This window comes from Micromys minutus (genome assembly GCF_963924665.1).
Source record: "Micromys minutus genome assembly, chromosome: X".
NCBI classification, from domain to species: Eukaryota; Metazoa; Chordata; class Mammalia; order Rodentia; family Muridae; genus Micromys; species Micromys minutus.
Genome location: NC_137970.1, coordinates 74,608,504 through 74,628,146, shown reverse-complemented (window position 1 = coordinate 74,628,146; position 19,643 = coordinate 74,608,504). Strand labels below are relative to the sequence as shown.

At 42.7% G+C, this 19,643-nt stretch overlaps 1 protein-coding gene across 1 annotated transcript; it reads right to left on the bottom strand.

Annotated features, from left to right (window-relative positions):
* Positions 1–1,279: 1,279 nt before the first annotated feature.
* ARMCX5 (armadillo repeat containing X-linked 5) lies at positions 1,280–5,587 on the bottom strand. Its single transcript, XM_080910466.1, has 3 exons — positions 5,370–5,587; positions 3,811–3,887; positions 1,280–3,479 (listed from the first exon to the last, which is right to left on the bottom strand). Exon 3 carries the CDS (start codon positions 3,225–3,227, stop codon positions 1,536–1,538), a length of 1,692 nt encoding a protein of 563 aa, XP_080766592.1. The 5' UTR covers positions 3,228–3,479; positions 3,811–3,887; positions 5,370–5,587; the 3' UTR covers positions 1,280–1,535.
* Positions 5,588–19,643: the final 14,056 nt, after the last annotated feature.

Here is a 19,643-nt window from a genome sequence, read left to right as displayed (position 1 = left end):
AAATTACAAATATGGACGAATTATTCTTCATTTTTATTACTAGAAATGTGAGAAATTAAACCAGGATCAGCTGTTAAAACTTACGAAAATTTCTAGCATGTTCATGCTTTTTAGACCTTCCCCCAGTGCATGAAAAAATTGGAAAAGGTAGGTTGATAGAAAGATCGCAGCTATTTGTTTGAACACACACACACACACACACACACACACACAAATATTTCCAGAGATTATAATCTTCATCATTCCCAATTCTGGGCAGTTAATTGAGAATAACAATAGCAAAGGATCTGGGGAGTAGGGGAGACAAAGGTGGTATCAGATCCCAACCTATACCTGTCATTCTATACCACTGGCCTCTGCTCTGAACCTAGCTTGTTATAAAAACAGGAGGCTGAGATTGAATAAACATAGCTTCAAAGAGTCAAGTGAAAATGAGCTGGCCAGAGGTAGTATGGGGACTAATGTCTTTCTAACCAAGCAGTCCGAAAGGACTCCGATATTATGTGGGTGTGTCACACATACAGCCATGCTCTGACACTTAAGAATCAGAACAGAGGCTGCAATCAAGAATAAGTACAAATCAAGTCAGAAAACAAAAGCAAGAATGAGAACCAACAACCACCAAAGTAGAGGAGGTGATATAAATATCAGTTTCATAGGAGATCCTGGGCCCTCCTCTGAGGCCCACGATTGCAGGGTTAGTAAACCTCATTGGAAGAAATAAATCTGACATTCCTGGATGGGGAAGGGACTGATAAGGGCACAATGTGGCAGTGTCCCTCTAGAACTGCACTTCCCTCACTTGTTCATAATTGAACCGAATAGGGTGCAACCCGACAATCCCTTTAGGATTAAAAACTTCAGGGTATCCTGGTGAGACATCCAATGTGCAAACTAAGTATACGTTCTTGGACTCAAGAATGACGTGAAGGCATCTGTATTCTCCCCCTCCTGAGTCTGTCCAGATTCAGTATCATTCCCCCATTGACACCCTGACATCTACAACCTCCAGCCAGCCAGAAGCATAGCGCTGTCTTCTTGGTCACAGAATGGGTGACTGTATTCCTTGAACATGTTGAAACTGAACAATCTGCCAATTTGTGAACCTGTTTGTTTGTGCCACCCCCACCAGTAAATGGACAGACAACAATTTTGGCTATCTTTACACTGTTCATCTCTGACTACATTTCAACTAAAGAACTGGAACAATGTTTTCATTGTTTAGCATGCAACTTTATTAAAAACACATAAATGGAATACGAAAATACACTTATATCAATATAATGCACAGAAATATAGCTTATTTAGAACGAATCGGTTCGGTACTGGGTTACATTACAGAAATACCAAAAATACCTTAATTTATATAGCACAATAAAAACCAGCAAGTATTCAATCTCTCAAGATGACTAGCATCCATAAAACTGCCTCCCTCAACACAGAGAGCATAAGTATCAAATGTATAATTATAATAAGCATTCAATTTATACTGGAAAGACAAAAATGTTCAAGGCTTTGTGAGAATATACAGTTATTTAGAGTTTGAGTATTAATCGGATAACTTTATCTCTCACATCAGGGTCACTGTGGTCTGCTAAGTCTTGGAGTTTGTAGTCAAACTCTCTTGCCTCCCGGAATATGGAAAGAAGTTCAGATCTAGTGAACATGTCCTTAGTAAATAGCTTTGCCCTTTTTTTGAATTGGAAATTGATATTCTCAAATATTTCAATGATATTAAGAATATTAGCCTTTGACTCATTCTTGTGAAAGAGAGCGACCAGTGAGGAGAATACTTCAGCACTGATCAGTTCTCTTGTGTTAGCTTGATTTTTTGACAAACACAAAATAACTCTTAAAACCTGAAACTTGATTTTGACACTTCCTTTGTTTAACAATGAGATGAAATAGCGGACATAGTAGACAACCACATGGTGATAATCAAATTTCACACTCAAGCTCACTAACAGTTTTAGTTCTTCCACTTGCACAGAGCAGTTCAAAGGACAACAGAGGATGTCCCTGCAAACTTTATTTACATGTGCTTCAGTCTCCCTTACTTCTTCAGGGGCATCAGGGTCAGCATTAATATTTAAATTTCTATGGTATTTTTTAGCATTTGGATTGTTGACAAAATTTTCAATCATAGCAGCAATACCAACATCATGAACAATATCTTGAGTGAATGGGTAAGCAGGAGTAATGCCCATTATCATTGTAGCTATCTCGTGAATAAATGGATCCCTAGTTACCTTAAGCAGGGCAACAAGTTTATCAAACTCAACAGGCTCTAAGCTAAAGGTACGCGATTTACAGCGGCAAGACTTTGGATTGGGTCCATACTTTTCTTTTTCCCGAATCTGGTTTTTTAAATCAGCTAAAGTCTGGAAGTAAGGTCCACCATAAGGTGGAATCTTGGTCAGAGGTCGAATACCTAGAGGAGTTTCAATTAAGGTCGCAATCAGAGTCCAGTTCCCTTCTGGAGGTAAAGATGGCTGGGGTTCCTCAATTGGGACTAGGACAATAAACCTTCCCCTTAACCATGCCGCCGCTTTCTTTTTTAAAGTAAAGTCAAATGTATCTGGGGGTTCAGGTTCTTCAACCTTTGGTGGGGGCTGATAAACTTGAAGAGGAGTTTCTTCTTTAGGCCAGAACCAGGACCCTACACTAGGCTCTTCTCCTGTCCAAAACCAGGAGCACACATAGTCTTCATCCTCATCAGTGGTGTTAATAACAATACTAGCTTTGTCCCCAGCCCTGGATCTGAGGCAGGCCTCTTTCTTTATCTCAGATTTGTGCTTAATACTTTGCTTAGCATTAGCCTTGGCAGAGCCCTTGACAGATGCCTCAATTCCAGTGTCAGCCTTGACTTCAGACTTGGCTACAGAAATGACCACAGATGCATCTGACTTGGTGTGAGGCACTAAACCAGGCTCTGCCAGGGGTTCTGTCTTAGCTTGAGCTATGGCTCTAGTATTAGCCTTATCTTTCTTTTTTTTTACTTTCCAGGTCACAGTTTTGGACTCAGTGGAAATCGCTGCCTGTGTCCTGGCCCCTGCTTCATCCCTAGCCTCAGCCTGGTTTCCCCATTCTTCTTTTCGTTCTGCCTTAACCACTTTATTGGTCTGACTCTTAGTTTTTCCTTTAGCACTGGCAGGGCTATTGGTTCCAGGTTTTGAGGAAGCCCCCGACTCTTCTCTAGCTTTCTTTTTAGATTTAGAGCCAATCATGGTTCAAGAGAAAGCAAAGCTAACTATGCCCCTCTCTCGGCCTTGTCCAAAAGTCAGCCCCAAGTAGGTGTTTTCATATAAAGTCCAGTAGTCATTCAGCTCCCTTTCCAACTACTGTGTCTGCCAATCATATAGACAGCATGCTGAGGAAGCTCACTCAAGATAAAGGATAGCTGTGCTTGGGCGCAGGCCTGTGGAGGGTGGTGGTCTTCAGCCACTCCAAGGCCATCAGATCTGTCACTGAAGTTGGACCTAAGGGTGGAGGAAGGAAATGGGACTTTAAGTCTCTTCCAATTTTCTTTCTCCTCATGCTGATTAGCACAGAGACATGTTTAAGTATTGAAATTCAGTGCTGTATGGGGAAGATAAGTAGCCATCTATCAGTTCACCCACTGTCTACACCTCCATGTGCTACCAATTGTCTCTGCAGACACTAATAAGGGCCAAGAGAATAGTAAGGCTGGATGGACATGAGAGACTGCAGAATTCTGAGGCTGGCTGCTGACATGGGCTGGAGCCAACCAAATCTTTACTATTTCATCCTACAGGTCTTACTCAAGGTGTGCCCCAGGTCCATACTAACCTGCGCTCGGGTGAAGGAATTTTCTCCTCCTTTCTTTGCTTCCATTGGCAACAAGCCCTGCAGCAGATCTGGCAGACCTGTAGACAGATAAAAAGGACAGAGAAACTAAGCTCTTGGGATACAGACCTTGGTTCTTGGCCCTTATTCTTGCCTTCTCAGAATTTCTAGAAGTTTCTCTAGCTTCTCCTTTTGTGGTCTCCCTCTCCTCCCATTATCCAGCTTCAAAGCTCTTCTTCCTCCTCCTCCGGTAGGGCCCACCATTGTCCTCTTCACAGATTCTTTTAGTAATCCCCTAGTTGAAAACTAGATTATTAATGAAGTATTAGAGCAGGGCGAGAAAGAGGGCACGAATGGAAGATGTTCTCATCCCGAATCTGTCTCTAAAGCAGACAAATGCTTCTAAGTGAGTCTACAGACCAAGGTCATGGAGAAACTGTCAAAAACAGGAAGTGATTTTGCTAGACTAAGTGACCCTTGTCTGTCTTCACACTAACCCAAGAACCTGGACAATTTCTCCCAGCTTCACATTCAGTTATTTTACAAACGTTCACAGTAGTCAGCAGTCATACAACCCTCTCTGGACAGGTCTACCAATGGAAATCCACACACAGGACAACATCACTACTGAATACCATTCAGAAAACAGTACTTAAGAAAGGAGTGCTTTCTGGATCCAGATACTTGTTTTGCAAAGAATTCTCTGATTCTCTTGCTTTCACCACCCCCAAATGACACCCTGAAATCTCCATGTTTCTCTGCTATATTCTTAAAGCCTGATAATTCCATGAAGAGACAACTAAATCATCTCTGCACAGTCGGTCGTAGCAGTAGGGATGGAACGCCTGACAATAACAGGAAGCTGGGAAGATAATGAAAAGTATCATTTTCAATTTTCTTACACATTCTTATGATTACCCTCCCACCCACCCACACAAACCTATCATATTCTGCAACACAGTAGGGGTAATGGAGGGCATTTCTGGAAGGCTGGGAAAGAGGAAATTATTCTAGAACACTACCTATTCTTGCAGCATTTTTCCACTGTACAGAAATCAAGTCAGTTTTGTTTATCTTCTTCCCTCCCCCTTTGATTGACGTCCTGAAATGTGGAGAAATGCAAAACATCTATCTACACAAATACATATTTGATAGCCCCAAATCAAATGAAATTCTAGTGAGTAAGACATGGTTTAATTAATGGTCAGATAAGCAACCAGAATGTGAAAACAATCTTCGAATACACCCAAAACAAGACTTAATGTTCCCACATTTACAACCCCTTTGTATATCTCCTTCCTGATTCTCAAGGCTCCTTAAACAACTGCCTTCATCAGTGGTGGCAGTCCTCCTCCCTTCTCTGACAAGTACGCCATCTCCCCAGTAGATGATGCCCTTGCATCCACCTCCCTTCCCACAAGTGATGAGTTTATGGAAACGTAGATAGCTTTTTATCATCCTCCCTAGCGTCTCGACACCCGCCTCCATAAAACCAGGTCAGGAATCCCGCCCCAATCATGGAACTCGCATCCACGATCCCAAGCCATGCCTTCCTTACTAACCTGTTCAGTTTGAGTCCAAGGCCGTTTTCTTATTTGCGTTATCTCTGGCGGTGCCTTGCCAGAAAGGAGGCAGGCAAACGCAATCAGCAGTCAGGCGCAGGGAGCGCCGACAAGGGCGGCGACTGTATTTAGGGGCTCGCCGGGCGCTTGGGACATAAGACAACAAGAAGGGCCATGATTAGCAAATTAGGATCAGCTTGCAGTACCCACTCCTCTCCCTGGTCTCTCACGACGCGACTGAACATCCTAAACCTACATCCGCCGGGACGCACTGGGCGCGGCTACGTCATTCCGGAGGCCCGCAGCGGAAGGAGCTGGAGTTCTTTAAGGAGTTCCGGCTTAGGGAAGTGGAGTGATACCGCTGCCCCCCCCTCCCCTCAGTGGTTTGTATGGCACACACTGCGACACTTAGGTTCTGATGCCCAACTAGGGAAAACAGCGCCAAACACCCGTGAGCCGACGATTACCGAATGTCGGTTTTAGCTTCTTTCTTGGGCATGTCTTTCCATTTCGAAATACACGCGGTTTCCACGCTGTGGCGTCAGGAGAAAAGGCTGTCGCTTTGCGGGGCGGAAGGATAGCAAAGAATTCTAGATTTTACAAGTTCGTCACTAGGCTCCATTGCCCACTGTAGTGGGCTGGTTAGGGAGGGGAGGGGCTCAAGGTAGAAAAGCTGTTGGTGGTTCTCAATGCTAAGTTAAAAATACAAATTCTCATTTATTCCAACAAATTCAAATTGTTCCTTTTACAAGAAAAATCCACCAGTGACGCACTTGTAAGGACTTGTTTGCATAAAATGTACGATGCAGCAGCAGAGCCTATGGGGATACTGCTCTGCTGCAAGATGGTTTTTAGTCTCCCATTTTGTTTTGTTTTGTTCCTACTCTGGATTTCTTCCAGGCTTGTTGATGTTTCTTGCCCACTAAATCTCTGATTACATAAATACTTGTATTTTGAATCTTGGGCCTCATGTTTGTGTTATCTATTTGAACATATATGTAATTAAAATAGGCCTCAGAATCAGAAAGTGTATCTAACATGTATTCCACTTAGAAATGTCCCAGCCCATCAGTTCTATACAGCTTATCTCTAAGCTGAGATAGCACTTTAATAGACTATGGTGAGAGGTATGTTTCCTGGTTTAGGGATGTTTGTAATTTTGAAATTCCATTAAAAGTACACGAAGGAAGCAGAGAAAGTGTTTCATAAGTGGGAGACTGAGGAAGAGAAGCGAGAAAGAGAGAAGCAGGAGGCAGAGGAAAGAGAGGAGAGAGGGATAGTAGATAAGAAAGGAATTTGTAGGATTTTGGCCACAGTAGTGAAGGGCCAGGGAGTTAAGAATCAAGTCTGGCACTAGGAGGGAACCTTTTGACAAGGATCAGTGTGCTTACTGTAAAGAAAAAGGCCATTTGGCCAGGGATTGCCCCAACAAGAAGAAAAGGGGACCGACCCCAGCAACAGGACCCCCAGACCTCTGGCCCAAAAGTTTTGACCATAAAAGTCTCGGGTTCAAGGGGCTACCCGAACCAAAGAATATTTATGGACTACACAAAGATCTGTGGATCTCGGAGTGGGCCGGGTATCCCACTTATTTATAGTAATGCCAAACTGTCCCTGCCCCCTGTTGGGGAGAGACCTCCTGACTAAGATGGGGCACAGATTCACTTCCACTCTGATGGACCACAGGTTAGAGGGCCAGAAGGGGAGCCTGTGCAGGTGCCAACCATCTGGTTGGAGGACAAGTACCAACTCTAAACAGCCTGCCTCAGATCAGACGGACTGGTGGCTGCAGGCATATCCTCAGGCCTGGGCGGAGACTGCAGGAATGGGGGAGGCTAAGAACCAGCCCCTGCCTATATGGAATTGAAAGTCCAGGCTAGCGTATGAGACAGGGATCAAGACATACATCATCCGGTTACTCCAACTTGGAGTTCTGCATAAGTGTCGATCAGCCTGAAGCGTGCCTCTCCTACTGGTGCGGAAACCTGGAACCAACAACTGCCGGACAGTTCAAGATCTCTGAGAGGTAAACAAATTGGTGGCAGAACTCCACCTCACAGTACTTAACCCCTATAACCAGTTGAGATCATTGCCCCATCCAGAACCTGGCATACAGTACTGGACTTGAAGAAAACACATCATTGGACTCATCTAGAGGTAGACAAACTTGTAAAGACTGTCTTGAGGTCAAATTCTTTTGTGCCAGATTTGAGTAGATAACTGTGTGCCATGCCAGAAAGCAAATGTATGTAGAAGGCCGGGAGGAGAGAAGATAGACCTGAGGTTTACTGAGAAGTGGATTTTACAGAAACTAAGCCAGGAAGATATAGATATAAGTATCTACTACTCTGTATAGATACCTTTTCTGGGTGGGTGAAAACCTCCCCACAAAGAGAGAAATGGCAGCAGCGGTCATAGCTAAGAAGATTCCAGAAGAGATCTTCCCTAGGTTTGGCACCCCTAAGGTAATTGGATCAGACAATGGGCCAGCTTGTGTTGCCCAGGTAAGTCAGATATTAGCTTGTTTATTGGGGACCAATTGGAAATTATATTGTGCTTATGATCCCAGAGCTCAGGTCAGGTAGAAAGGATAAATAGAACCCTAAAAGAAACCAAAATTGGCCTTAGAGACTGGCGGGAATGACTGGACAGCTCTCCTGTTCAAGTTTGCCCTGTTCCAAGTTTAGAACACCCCTGGACGATTTAAACTCACCCCTTACATTCTGTGGGGCGGGGGGGGGGCACAGCTCACTGAGTCAGGAGGAGTGCACAATCCTGATGCTGTTCTTTCTAAACCCCTGTTTGCCCACCTAAAAGCCCTAGAGGTAGTGAGACATGAAACCTGGAAACAGCTGAAAGAGGCCTACAAAACTGGGAGTTCGAAAGTACCCCACCAGTTCCAGGTCGGAGACGCTGTCCTGGTCCGATTTATCAAGTGGGAAACCTAGAACCTTGCTGGAAGGAGTCGTATCTGGAGCTTTTGACAACTCTTACAGTGGTTACGGTTGAAGGCACGTCAGCTTGGATCCATGCATCCCACGTCAAGAAAGTACTGGAGCCATCCCAAGATGAATGGAAATTGGAAAAGACTGCTGAGCCTCTTAAGCTGCCCCTGCATCATAGGCGTAACTCAGGTGAAGGGTAAAAACCCCCATGCCCCTCAAAAAAGAAAACTGACTTGGCAAGTCTCTACACAGACTGGAGAGGTGATTTGGTTCACCTCCAAAGTGGCCCCACCATTCACATGGTGGCCCACACTCACTCCTGACTTCTGCCAGTGGGCATCTGGGCTGGACACCTGGGGCATTCCTGACACAGACCCTCAGAAATTGCCCCTAGAAGTCTCTGGGAGATATTCACCCGGGGGCAAGTTTGAATGTGGGAGTCCAGAGGCAAGGTGTAACTTGGGGAGACTAAGATTTTACATTTGCTCCGGAGATGGGCGAGACCGGGCCATCACTCGACATTGCAGAGGCTTAGAAAGTTTACTGAATCCTGTTGGCTTTGCCTCCCCTCAGGACACCCTTATTATGAAGGCATTGTGGTGTCTGGCACCTTTAATAACACCACCAACCATGGCACCTGTGTCTGGAACAGTAAGAACTAGTTAACCCTTACAGAGATCTCAGGAAAAGGGGCCTGCATAGGGAACCCACAAGCAGCTTACAGGCATCTTTGCAATGAGACCCTTCAGAGCCCACAGACATCTACTAACAGATTCTTGGTACCCATGCTTGATAAATGGTGGGCATGTGGTTCAGGATTAACCCCTTGTATATTCACTTCTGTCTTTGATGATACCAAAGACTACTGTATACTCATACAGCTGGTCCTTCCAGTTATTATCACCCTGCTGGCACTCTTGAAAATGAATTTGATAAGCGCCTGAGACATTTCCGTAGGGAACCCATTTCGTTGACCTTAGCAGTCATATTGGGACTTGGAGTAGTCACAGGTGTGAGAACAGGCACAGCAGCACTAATACAGACCCCTCAATATTTTCACTCATTTAGGTCTGCAACAGATGAAGATTTATGAGCCCTAAAACAATCCACATCTAAGCTTGAAGAGTCACTGACCTCCCTCTCTGAGGTAGTTTTGCAAAACAGAAGGGAACTAGACTTACTGTTCCTTAAGGGGGGGGGGGGCTATGTGCTGCCTTAAGAGAAGATTGTTGCTTTTACGTAGATCATTCTGGAGTGATTAAAGACTCTATGAGTAAGCTGAGAGAAAGACTAGACAAAAGAAAAAGAGACGGAGAAGAACAACACAGATGGTTTGAGGGATGGTTTAACAGATCCCCATGGCTGACCACTTTAACCTCCTCATTAGTGAGGCCTCTTTTAATTTTGCTTTTGCTTCTTACATTTTGACCATGCATCCTTAATAAGTTAGTAGCTTTTGTTAGAAAGAGAGTGAGCACTGTGCAGATTTTGATGTTGCGCCATCAGTACAGAGCTTTACAAAGTCAAGAAAATCAATATTATGAAGATACTGAGATCTAGTTCTATGATTAGAACTAGGCACTAGAAGAAGTGGGGAATGAAAGGCCAGGATAAAGCCTGACCCCCTAACAGGTAAAGTAGAAGCCTCCTAACAGGTAGAATAGAGCCAAAAATGTAGGCTAGCCAGTTCTGCAATACTATCCTTATATTCTAAGAACTGGCTGACCATAAAAGAATTTATGGCCCTAAGGTCAGGGTGACTCTGTTTCAGAAACTGACTGACCATAAAAACATAAAAGTTAAATAACATGTTATAAACAATCTTGAGAAACCGGATGTTCCCCCTCGAGATTCTTCACTAGTAATTTTCACCTTATAGGCAATCTTGAGAAACCAGGTGTTTCCCTTATTATTCTTCACTGGTATTTTTGGTATTCTCCAATCATGTACTCCCCCCCCCCACCCCTGGTTGTGGTTTGTTTTCCTTAAAAAACCCTTCTCTCAGCCACTCGGGGTCAGACTCCTCTATCCCTGCATGGGATATGAGTCTCGACCCCAGCGCACTGGTTCATTAAAAAATTGTAATTGCATGTAATTGCAGCAAGGACAGTCTCTCTTGAGTTCTTGGGGGTCGTGTTATCCCGAGACTTGACTGAGGGTCTCCCCTCTTCAAGGGTCTTTCAGAACAATACTAGGTGGTGATGGGTCAGTACAGAGAGATTATCTTCATAACCCGGGAAACAAGATGAAAATAGTTTTGGTGGGAAGCTCAATAAAACTTAAATGTAAAAGTAGGTGGTAATGGTCCCTCCAGATGGACCAGCTCAGGGCCCTAAAAACAGGAGAGGGGGAAAAAAAGAAAGTGAGAGAGAGAGAGAGAGAGAGAGAGAGAGAGAGAGAGAGAGAGAGAGAGAGAGAGAGAGAGAGAGAGAGAGGAGAAAGATAAAATAGAAAGTAGTGGCCAACTCTGAATGAATCCACTCAAACCAGTTTCCAGTTTCAGGACTGGCTACTGGAGCATACATAGAATGTCATTATCCTTTCCCTACCAAGCCTTTTAACTCTAATGTGTCCTTAAACCCTTAAACATGCTGCATCTTCAATAGCTTTTGTTGCCAGTTGTTTTCTTGACAATTCCTGGTGGGGATGTGGAGAAAGGAAAGCTAATTCACTGTTGGAGAAAATGGGAACTGGTAGAACTGGCTTCTTAAAAAGTGTAAACTTAGAAAGTGCTGTGTGACTCACTTATACCTTCCCTTGGAACATACCAAAAGAGCTCCACTACACAGATTCTTGTACATCCATGTTTACTGTGGCTGAATTCAGACTTGCTAAGAAATGGAATCAGACCAGATTCTATGTTCATGAATATATAAATAGATGATGAATACACAGAAAATTTAAAAAAAAAATAAATTCTTCAAAACTGAAACAAGTCCTCAGGAAGTAGGAATTTGGGAGGACCCTCCAGAATGCACCAGAAACCTGGGAGGAGAGAGACCCTCAGGACTCATCGGGAGGAACCTTAGATAAAATGCCCTACAGTGGGGAGAGGGAACTTGTAGACTCCACCTCCAGTGGAAAGACAGGGCACCAAGTGAGAGATGGGGTTGCCATCACACAGTCAATTGTTCCTGTCTGAAAAAACTGCAGCGATGAAAATGGAGAAGAGCCTGAGTAAAAAAGATCCAGAGGCAGGCCCAGAGTGGGATCCAGCTCAAGGGGAGGACTCAAGGCCTGACACCATTACTGAGGCTATGGGTCTCTCACAAAAGAGGGGCCTATCATGACTGCCCTCCAAAAGACCCAAAAAGCAGCTGAAAGAAGCAGATGCAGATTTTTGCACCAATCCAACCAACAGAAGCTGCTTCTCCCTGTGGTAAAATTAGGGAAAAGCTGGAGGAAGAAGAGGATGACCCTGTAGGAGGACCAGCAGTCTCAACTAATCTGGACCCCTGAGATCTCTCAGACACTGGACCACCAACCAGGCAGCATACACCAGCTGATATGAGGCCCCCAACACATACAGCAGAGGACTGCCTGGTCTGAGTTCAGTCAGAGAAGATGCACCTAACTCTCAAGAGACTGGAGGCCCCAGGGAATTTAAATGTATGGTTGGGTTAGTGGGGTTAGCAGCGTTGGCAGGGTCAGCAGGGTAGGTGGGGTGGGGACATCATCATGGAGATGGGGTGGGGAGGAGGTATGGGATTTGGAACAGTAGGAGGGGAATATTAAGTCTTGAATGTAAAAATAAAAAATAAAATGAAAAACACACACACTCACACTCACACACACCTACCTTAGTGCCAGTCACCAAGTTGCCTCATTATGAGTTCTTGATCAAAGAAATCCCAGTGGTTTCCTAAGCAATACACCCAATTTCTATTGTTCTTGGTTATTTGACAGAATGAAAACAAAAAACAAACACACACACACACACACACACACACACACACAAATCAGGCCACTATGGATAAAGACATTCTGAACTTTGATATTTTGGTCACAGAACCCAAATAAATCAAGCTGACAGCTGGATGAAAGCTCCCTACCTCCTGGCAACTTTTCATAGTGCCAAAGGGTACTATTTAGGCTACTGGAGAAAGAAAAGCTATGAATGGCCTTAGGAAGCTGTGAACTCTGTGAACTATATTATTAGCAAGCCAGAAAATATTTACCCAATGTTGCAATAGCAGAATTACAGCTCCTTGGGGAATGAACTACTTTAATTGTATTTGAACCCCATTTCACAGGAGGTATTCCATGCCTGGCACTGTAATACTGGTCAATACTTCATAGTTAACAAAGTCATGCATGCAAACTTTATCACAATAATTTATGGATATGTGTGGATTTGATTTGGTTTTGGTTTAGTTTGGTTTTTAGATAAGCATCTCACTGTGTAGATCTTGCTGGTCTGGAACCTGATATGTAGATCAGACCTGGCCACAAACTCAGAGCTGTGCCTGCCTCCATAGTGCTTGGATAAAGGAATAAATTACCACATCTTCCTTAAACATTTGCATTTATACCCATAGGTTAGTGCATCTCCCATCCTTTCTGTCTTAGTCAGGGTTTCTATCCCTGCACAAACATCATGACCAAGAAGAAGTAAGTTGGGGAGGAAAGGGTTTATTCAGCTTACACTTCCACATTGCTGTTTATCACCAGAGGAAGTCAGGACTGGAACTCAAGCAGGTCAGGAAGCAGGAGCTGATGCAGAGGCCATGGAGGGATGTTACTTACTAGCTTGCTTATTGGCTTGCTCAGCTTTCTTTCTTATAGAACCCAGGTCTACCAGCCCAGGGATGGCTCCACCCACAATGGACTGGGCTCTCCCCCCTTGATCACTAGTTGAGAAAATGCCTTACAGCTGGATCTCATGGAGGCATTTCCTCAACTGAGACTCCTTTCTCTGCGATAACTCCAGCTTGTGTCAAGTTGACACACAAAACCAGCCAGTACACTTGCTCAGCCTGGCAATGGTAGCAAACATCTTTAATCCCAGAATTTTGGGAGGGAGGGGCAAGTGGATCTCTGTGAGTTCCAGTCCAGGCTGGTAGATAGAGCAAGTCCAGGGCAGCCAGGGTTGTTATACAGAGAAACCCTGTCTCAAAAAACAAAACAAACAATGAATGAATGAAAGGAGGGTAGGTAGGAAGGAAGGAAGAAAGAAAGAAAAGAAACAAAAAAGCGAAGAAGCCACTCTGCTAGCAGTGGGTGGCAACATGGAGACCTGTAAGTAGTCAAAGAGCTGGAAATGGTCGACTGCTGACCACTCATCTCTAAATCTGTATCTCCCTTTCAAGGTTCCAAAGGGACATTTTAAAATGCTAGCAGAAAGAGACGAACTGCTGGTTTGTGGGGTAAACTCTGTGAAATACCGTCTTCTGTCTTTCATATGTGGTATGGCAATTTCACCTATGAGGTCAAAGGAGCTGTGGTTTCAGACTGCAGAGCAGCACACAATGGGACCAGTGAGCATCCCTTTACACATTAGGCAGAGGCGTTTGCAGTATCGTAGCTCTCCGAGACATTAACAGTGGTAATTACATGCTGTAAGAGAAGGAGTCGTTACATTTGGTATTGTAGCCATTACTAACATGCTCATAGTATGGTTAATAGCTTCCCAACTAAACCCATGCAAGCAACACTAATTATATTTCATGGGTCACACACAAAACCCAAACAGACCCTCCAAATAACAATAGCAAAGTACTTGAAAGTAGCCTTGAGAACTTGTTGGAAAGAACCGATGAAGCACAAAAGCGAGAGGGGTATGAGGGAGGGTTATAGAGATAAAAATCCAAATGCATTATACATAGGTATGGACTTGTCAACAAATAAAAAAGAAGCTTCATGGAACTTACACAAAAGCAGAATTCAGCCCATTGAAATAGAATAAAGAATACAAGCACAAACCTTCACAGACAGAAACACCTAGGTTTTGCAAAGAAAAGGCAGCCTCTTTAACAAACAATGGGGGGAAAACGGCATCTCCTTATGTGTAAGAACAAAACTAGATCATAGCACCCTGCACCAGAAACAAACAAACAAACAAAAAATCCAAATGAATGAAAGATGAAAGGCCTTCCTGTAATACCTGAACTTTGACACTGCTAAAGGCACACATAAGGGAAGTCCTTACTTCCTAAGGGAAATAAAGAGAAGCATAGGCAAAGGGTTCCTGAAACAGATTTTATTATCACAGAAAATCCAAAAGTGACAAATACTGTTCTGTAAAATTAGGCATATCTTTTGAAGCAGAATAAAGTATCATCGGAGTGAGGAGACAGTTTTCAGAATTAAAGAAAATTATTTTTTCAACAACCATGAACTGCCGATAGTCTCTCTGGGAGGGATCATGCTTCATGGAACCCCTCCACCATAATGATATGTTGATGGGGACTGACCGTGATTGGGTCTTAGTGCCTATAACCACAACTGCAATAAGTTCATTGCTGTAGTGACTGTGTTTTGTCAAGAAGACATCTTTCTGTTGTACATGTTCCCATCATCTGGCTCCCCGGCCTTCCTTTTTTTTAGCACTCTGGTTGGTTATGGGTTTCTGTATTAGCTTCTGCCACGATCATAAGAAGTTTCTTTGATGAAGAATAGGCACAGAAATAAATATGAGTACTAAGGTTTAATATGACCACTGAGCATAAACCATAATAGTGGGACATTTAAAATGATTCTACTAAGCAAAGTAATTTAGATTCAGAGAATCAAATACAGAATTTTCTTATAGGTGGACCTGAGTTCTTAAGTTTTACATGTGTGTAATATACATGTACATGTATATGTCAGCAAACTTGAAAGGAGACCAAGGGAAGGTAAAAACAGGTCTTAGTGGAGGGGGGAAGGAAAGGGGGCAGTAAAGGTAACAGAACACATGTGGCATGCAAACAGAAGGGGGCTATTTTGGAGAAGAGTAGACCAACATGGGGGGTTCAGGGCAAGGGAGCAACAAAGTCTGTGTGTAAATTCCATACTGAAACCCATTTCTTCTTTTTAAATAAACCACACATTTTTAAACTCTTAAAAGTCAAATGAAGAACTTCAAATGGCAATTGATAGGGAATCATGTAAGCACAACCAATTGCAGGCATAACTTGCCAACCGATGGTACAACATCTATCTCATCATTTACACAACTATAATTTGAAAACCCCGTGCCACTAGTAGTTGAATTTCAGAAAGCAAAACCAAAAAACCCCAATGGTTTGATGTCTAAAGTACATGCATTACAGAAATAGAGGAAATCCATGTTTTGGGAAACAGATTTTGCAGAGCTCCCATTTAACAACTGCCTGGAATTCAGAACTGCTAATGGCAGTTCTTTGTGAATGGTCCACAGACCTGTCCCTAAAGCGAGAGTGTGTGCCTCTGCTGTGAAAATAAAAGTTTGAACGCACTCTCTCAAGAACATGGGCATGGGGCACCTCAAGTATGCTCTGTGAGCAATGCTTCCACAGATAGGCTGGCTCCCATGCTCTCCAGATGGGGCTAACAGTTGTACCAGTTTCTGCACAGCAACTTCCAAAAAGGGAGGAGACAGGAAAAGAAATGGAAACCCAGGGAGATAAAAAAAAAAAAAGCCTCCTTGCCAGCCACTTATGTGCAAATCATGAAACACATCAAGGCACAACACGTTCAGATGGTCAGAGAGAAGTAAAATGCGTGCCCTCTTACCACCTTCCCCTTCTTTACAGACTCCCTAATCTTGTGGCAGCCTCTTCGAGGCCATGGTTGTACCAGGTCACACGCATGTTTCTTGCACGCCTCCAGATAGAGCATCTTCACAGATTTCCTGGTCGCCAAAGGCTAACCACTGGTAAGTATCATGTGTCCTTTACAAGTTTCTATGAAAGTAAGCTTGGTAGTTGAATGTGATGAAAGTCAGGGTATATGGGGCCATTAGGTCCTGGTCCCTCTGTAGCAGGAGAAGTACAATTCAAGACACAGGTTTCAGCTGTTTATTATGGGAACACAAGTCCTCTCCTTGGGGGTGGGATACAAGTAAAGCAATTGGCCCTGAGAGTGGCAAGTACATGGCCTATGTGTATTTGATTTCTTGGTTACCTGGTCTCTAATTCCAGCCAGGTCAATGGCTTAAAGAGAAACAAACAATAATATGGATGAAGAAGGAGATGACCTCCAAGGGCTCCTTTTAGAACTTGTATCCGAAGAAGTCACTTGATAATCTTTCCTCAGTCTGAAGGAAAAGAATTAGGATATTAGAAAAGCCTCATCCCCCAAGTTCCATCCCCAGGCCCTGCGGTCCCATCTTGCTGAAGGCCGGAGAACACTTTGAACTTTCAGTCCTATGATTCCCAGGCCTTACCTGGAATGTGAAGAGGGCTTCATCATTGCTGACGCATTTCCACGTGTTCTCAAAATGCCTGATGTGGGAGAAGGACACGTAACCTCTATTACTACAACAAGAGAGATACACTGACCACAAAGTGCCACCACTTAGCCTACACTACTCATTTGCTGGGCCATGTGTGCCAGACTTAGCACTATTGTAATGGTGAAGAAAGACCTGGTAGAAGTCACAATGTTTGTCACCACATATACCCAGGATTCAAAGCAAAACACACAAGGTCATGCCTAAGAATAATGGACCTTAATCCTTAGCCATTGAAAGAGAAGATCAAGAAAATAACAAATGGAAATTAAAAAGTAAAAAATTCCCATTTATTTTACATTAGAATATTAGTCATATCCTAGAATGTATTCCTTTGCAGTGTATAATTCAGCAATTTTTATGTATTGAAAATATTACACAAATGTCAGTTATCCAATTTCAGAACATTTTCCTCATCTTAAATAGAGCAGCATGCTATGTTGTTTAACCTATGCTACTTACTCATTTACACATTTGTATGACTGCCTTTCTTTTCTTCTTCCTTCTTTTCTTCCTTCCTTCCTTCCTTTTTTCCTTTCCTTTCTTTTCCCTTCCCTTCCCTTTCTTTCCCTTCCCTTTCCTTTTATCTTTGGCTAAGGAAAAGACAAGGAAATCCAAGTCTCTAGTCAGCCCAGTGAGAGGCCTGAGTCAAACAGAAAGGAAAGTAATTACGTTTCTTTCCCCTGCTCCTATCTCTACTTACCAAGTGAGGCAAATATCTGCATGCATTACAAAGCTCAGATTTATCTGATCTATTTCTTTATTCTTTTGTTTTGTTTCTTCGGACAAGGTCTCACTTTGTGGTACTGGCTGGTCTGGAATTCCCTATGTAGACCAGGCAGCTTTGAACTGGGATCCACCTGTCTTGCCACCCAAGTGTTAGAATTAAAAGTGTGCAATACTATACCTGGCCTGTTTCCTTGATTTGATGATTGGCATGTAGAGCCCAACTTAGTATGCTTGGTGCCACCTCTGGGCTGGTGGTCCTAAGTGCTCTAAGAAAGCTGGTTAAGTAGGCCATGAATGAGATGTAAGCCAGTTGGCAGCATCTCTCTATAGCTTCTGCTTCAGCTCCTGTCTCAAGGTTCCTGCCTTGAGCCACAAACAATCCTGAGTTCCCTTACTTTTGGAGTGTAACTAGAAAATTGCAAGCTGAAATAAATCTTTCCCTCTTCAAGTTGATTTTGGTTATGGTGTTTTATCTCAGCAATGGAAAACTGAACAAAGATAGTAGGTAAAAGGTGCTGCCACCAAGTCTGACAACTAGAATTCCACCCCCTGGATCCTGGTGGGAAGAGAGAACTAACTTCATCAAGTTGTCTTACAACCTCCATATATTCCCCATAGCATGAATATACAAAACATAAATAAATGTTAATAATTTTAAATGGTACAGATCCTTTTATTATCAAATTCTAAAAAATTGTCATGCAATTTTAAGATACAAGTTCTTTATCAAACATACAAAAATATTTCTGATTCGGTGGATTCACTTTCCATTTTCTTCTTGGTATCTTTGGTACTATGCTTGAAAACCAATTATTTATCAATGTGAAAATATATGTTTTTCAACATTATCCACTATATAAACAAACTCAAAGAGAAAAAAAATCACATGATTATCTTTTTAGATGCTGAGAAAGTATTTGACAAAATTCAACACCACTTCATGCTTAAAGTCTTGGAAAGATCAGGAATTCAAGGCCTATACCTAAATATAGTAAAAGCAATATACAGCAAATCAGGCGCCAACATCAAACTAAATGGTGAGAAACTTGAAAGAATCCCACTAAAATCAGGGATTAGACAAGGCAGCCCACTCCCTCCCTACCTATTCAGTATAGTACTGGAAGTGCTAGCCAGAACAATTAGATACAAAATAGGTCAAAGGTATACATATTTGAAAGGAAGAAGCCAAAATATCACTATTTGCAGATGATATGATAGTATACTTAAGTGACCCCAAAAATTCCACCAAAAAACTTTGACAGCTGATAAACAACTTCAGCAAAGTGGCTAAATATAAAAGTAATTCAAACAAATCAGTAGCCTTCCTCTACTCAAAGGATAAACAGGCTGAGAAAGAAATTAGGGAATTGACACTCTTCACAACAGTCACAAAGAACATAAAATACCTTGGTTTGACCCTAACAAAGCAAGTGAAGGATCTGTATGACAAGAAATTCAAGTCTCCAAAGAAGGAAATTGAAGAAGATCTCAGAAGATGGGAAGATCTCCCATGCTCATGGATTGGAAGGATCAACATTGTAAAAATGGCCATCTTGCCAAAAGCAATCTACAGATTCAATGCAATCCCCATCAAAATTCCAAGTCAATTCTTCATAGCACTGGAAAGAGCAATTTGCAAATTCGTTTGGAATAATAAAAAACCCAGGATATCAAAAACTATTCTCAACAAAAAAAACTTACAGGGATATCAATATTCCTTCTCTCAAGCTGTATTACAGATCAATTGTGATAAAAACTGCATGGTATTGGTATAGAGACAGGCAGGTAGATACCTAGAATAGAATTGAAGATGCAGAAATGAACCCACACTCCTATGGTCACTTGATCTTTGACAAAGGATCTAAAAACATTCAATAGAAAAAGGACAACCTCTTCAACAAATGGTGCTGGTTCAACTGGCAGTCACCATGCAGAAGAAAGCAAATCAATCCTTTCTTATCTCATTGTACAAAGCTCAAGTCCAAGTGGATCAGAGATCTCCACATAAAACCAGGTGTACACTGAAACTATTAGAACAGAAATTGGGGAAGAGTTTAGAACACATAGGCACAGGGGACAATTTCCTGAACAGAACACCAATGGCTTATTCTCTAAGATCAAGAATTGACAAACGGGACCTCATAAAATTGCAAAGCTTCTGTAAGGCAAAGGACACAGTCAACAGGA

Bases quoted from the DNA above. Each gene is read 5' to 3' on its own strand.
- ARMCX5 (XM_080910466.1), bottom strand. From the start codon at position 3,227: ATGATTGGCTCTAAATCTAAAAAGAAAGCTAGAGAAGAGTCGGGGGCT.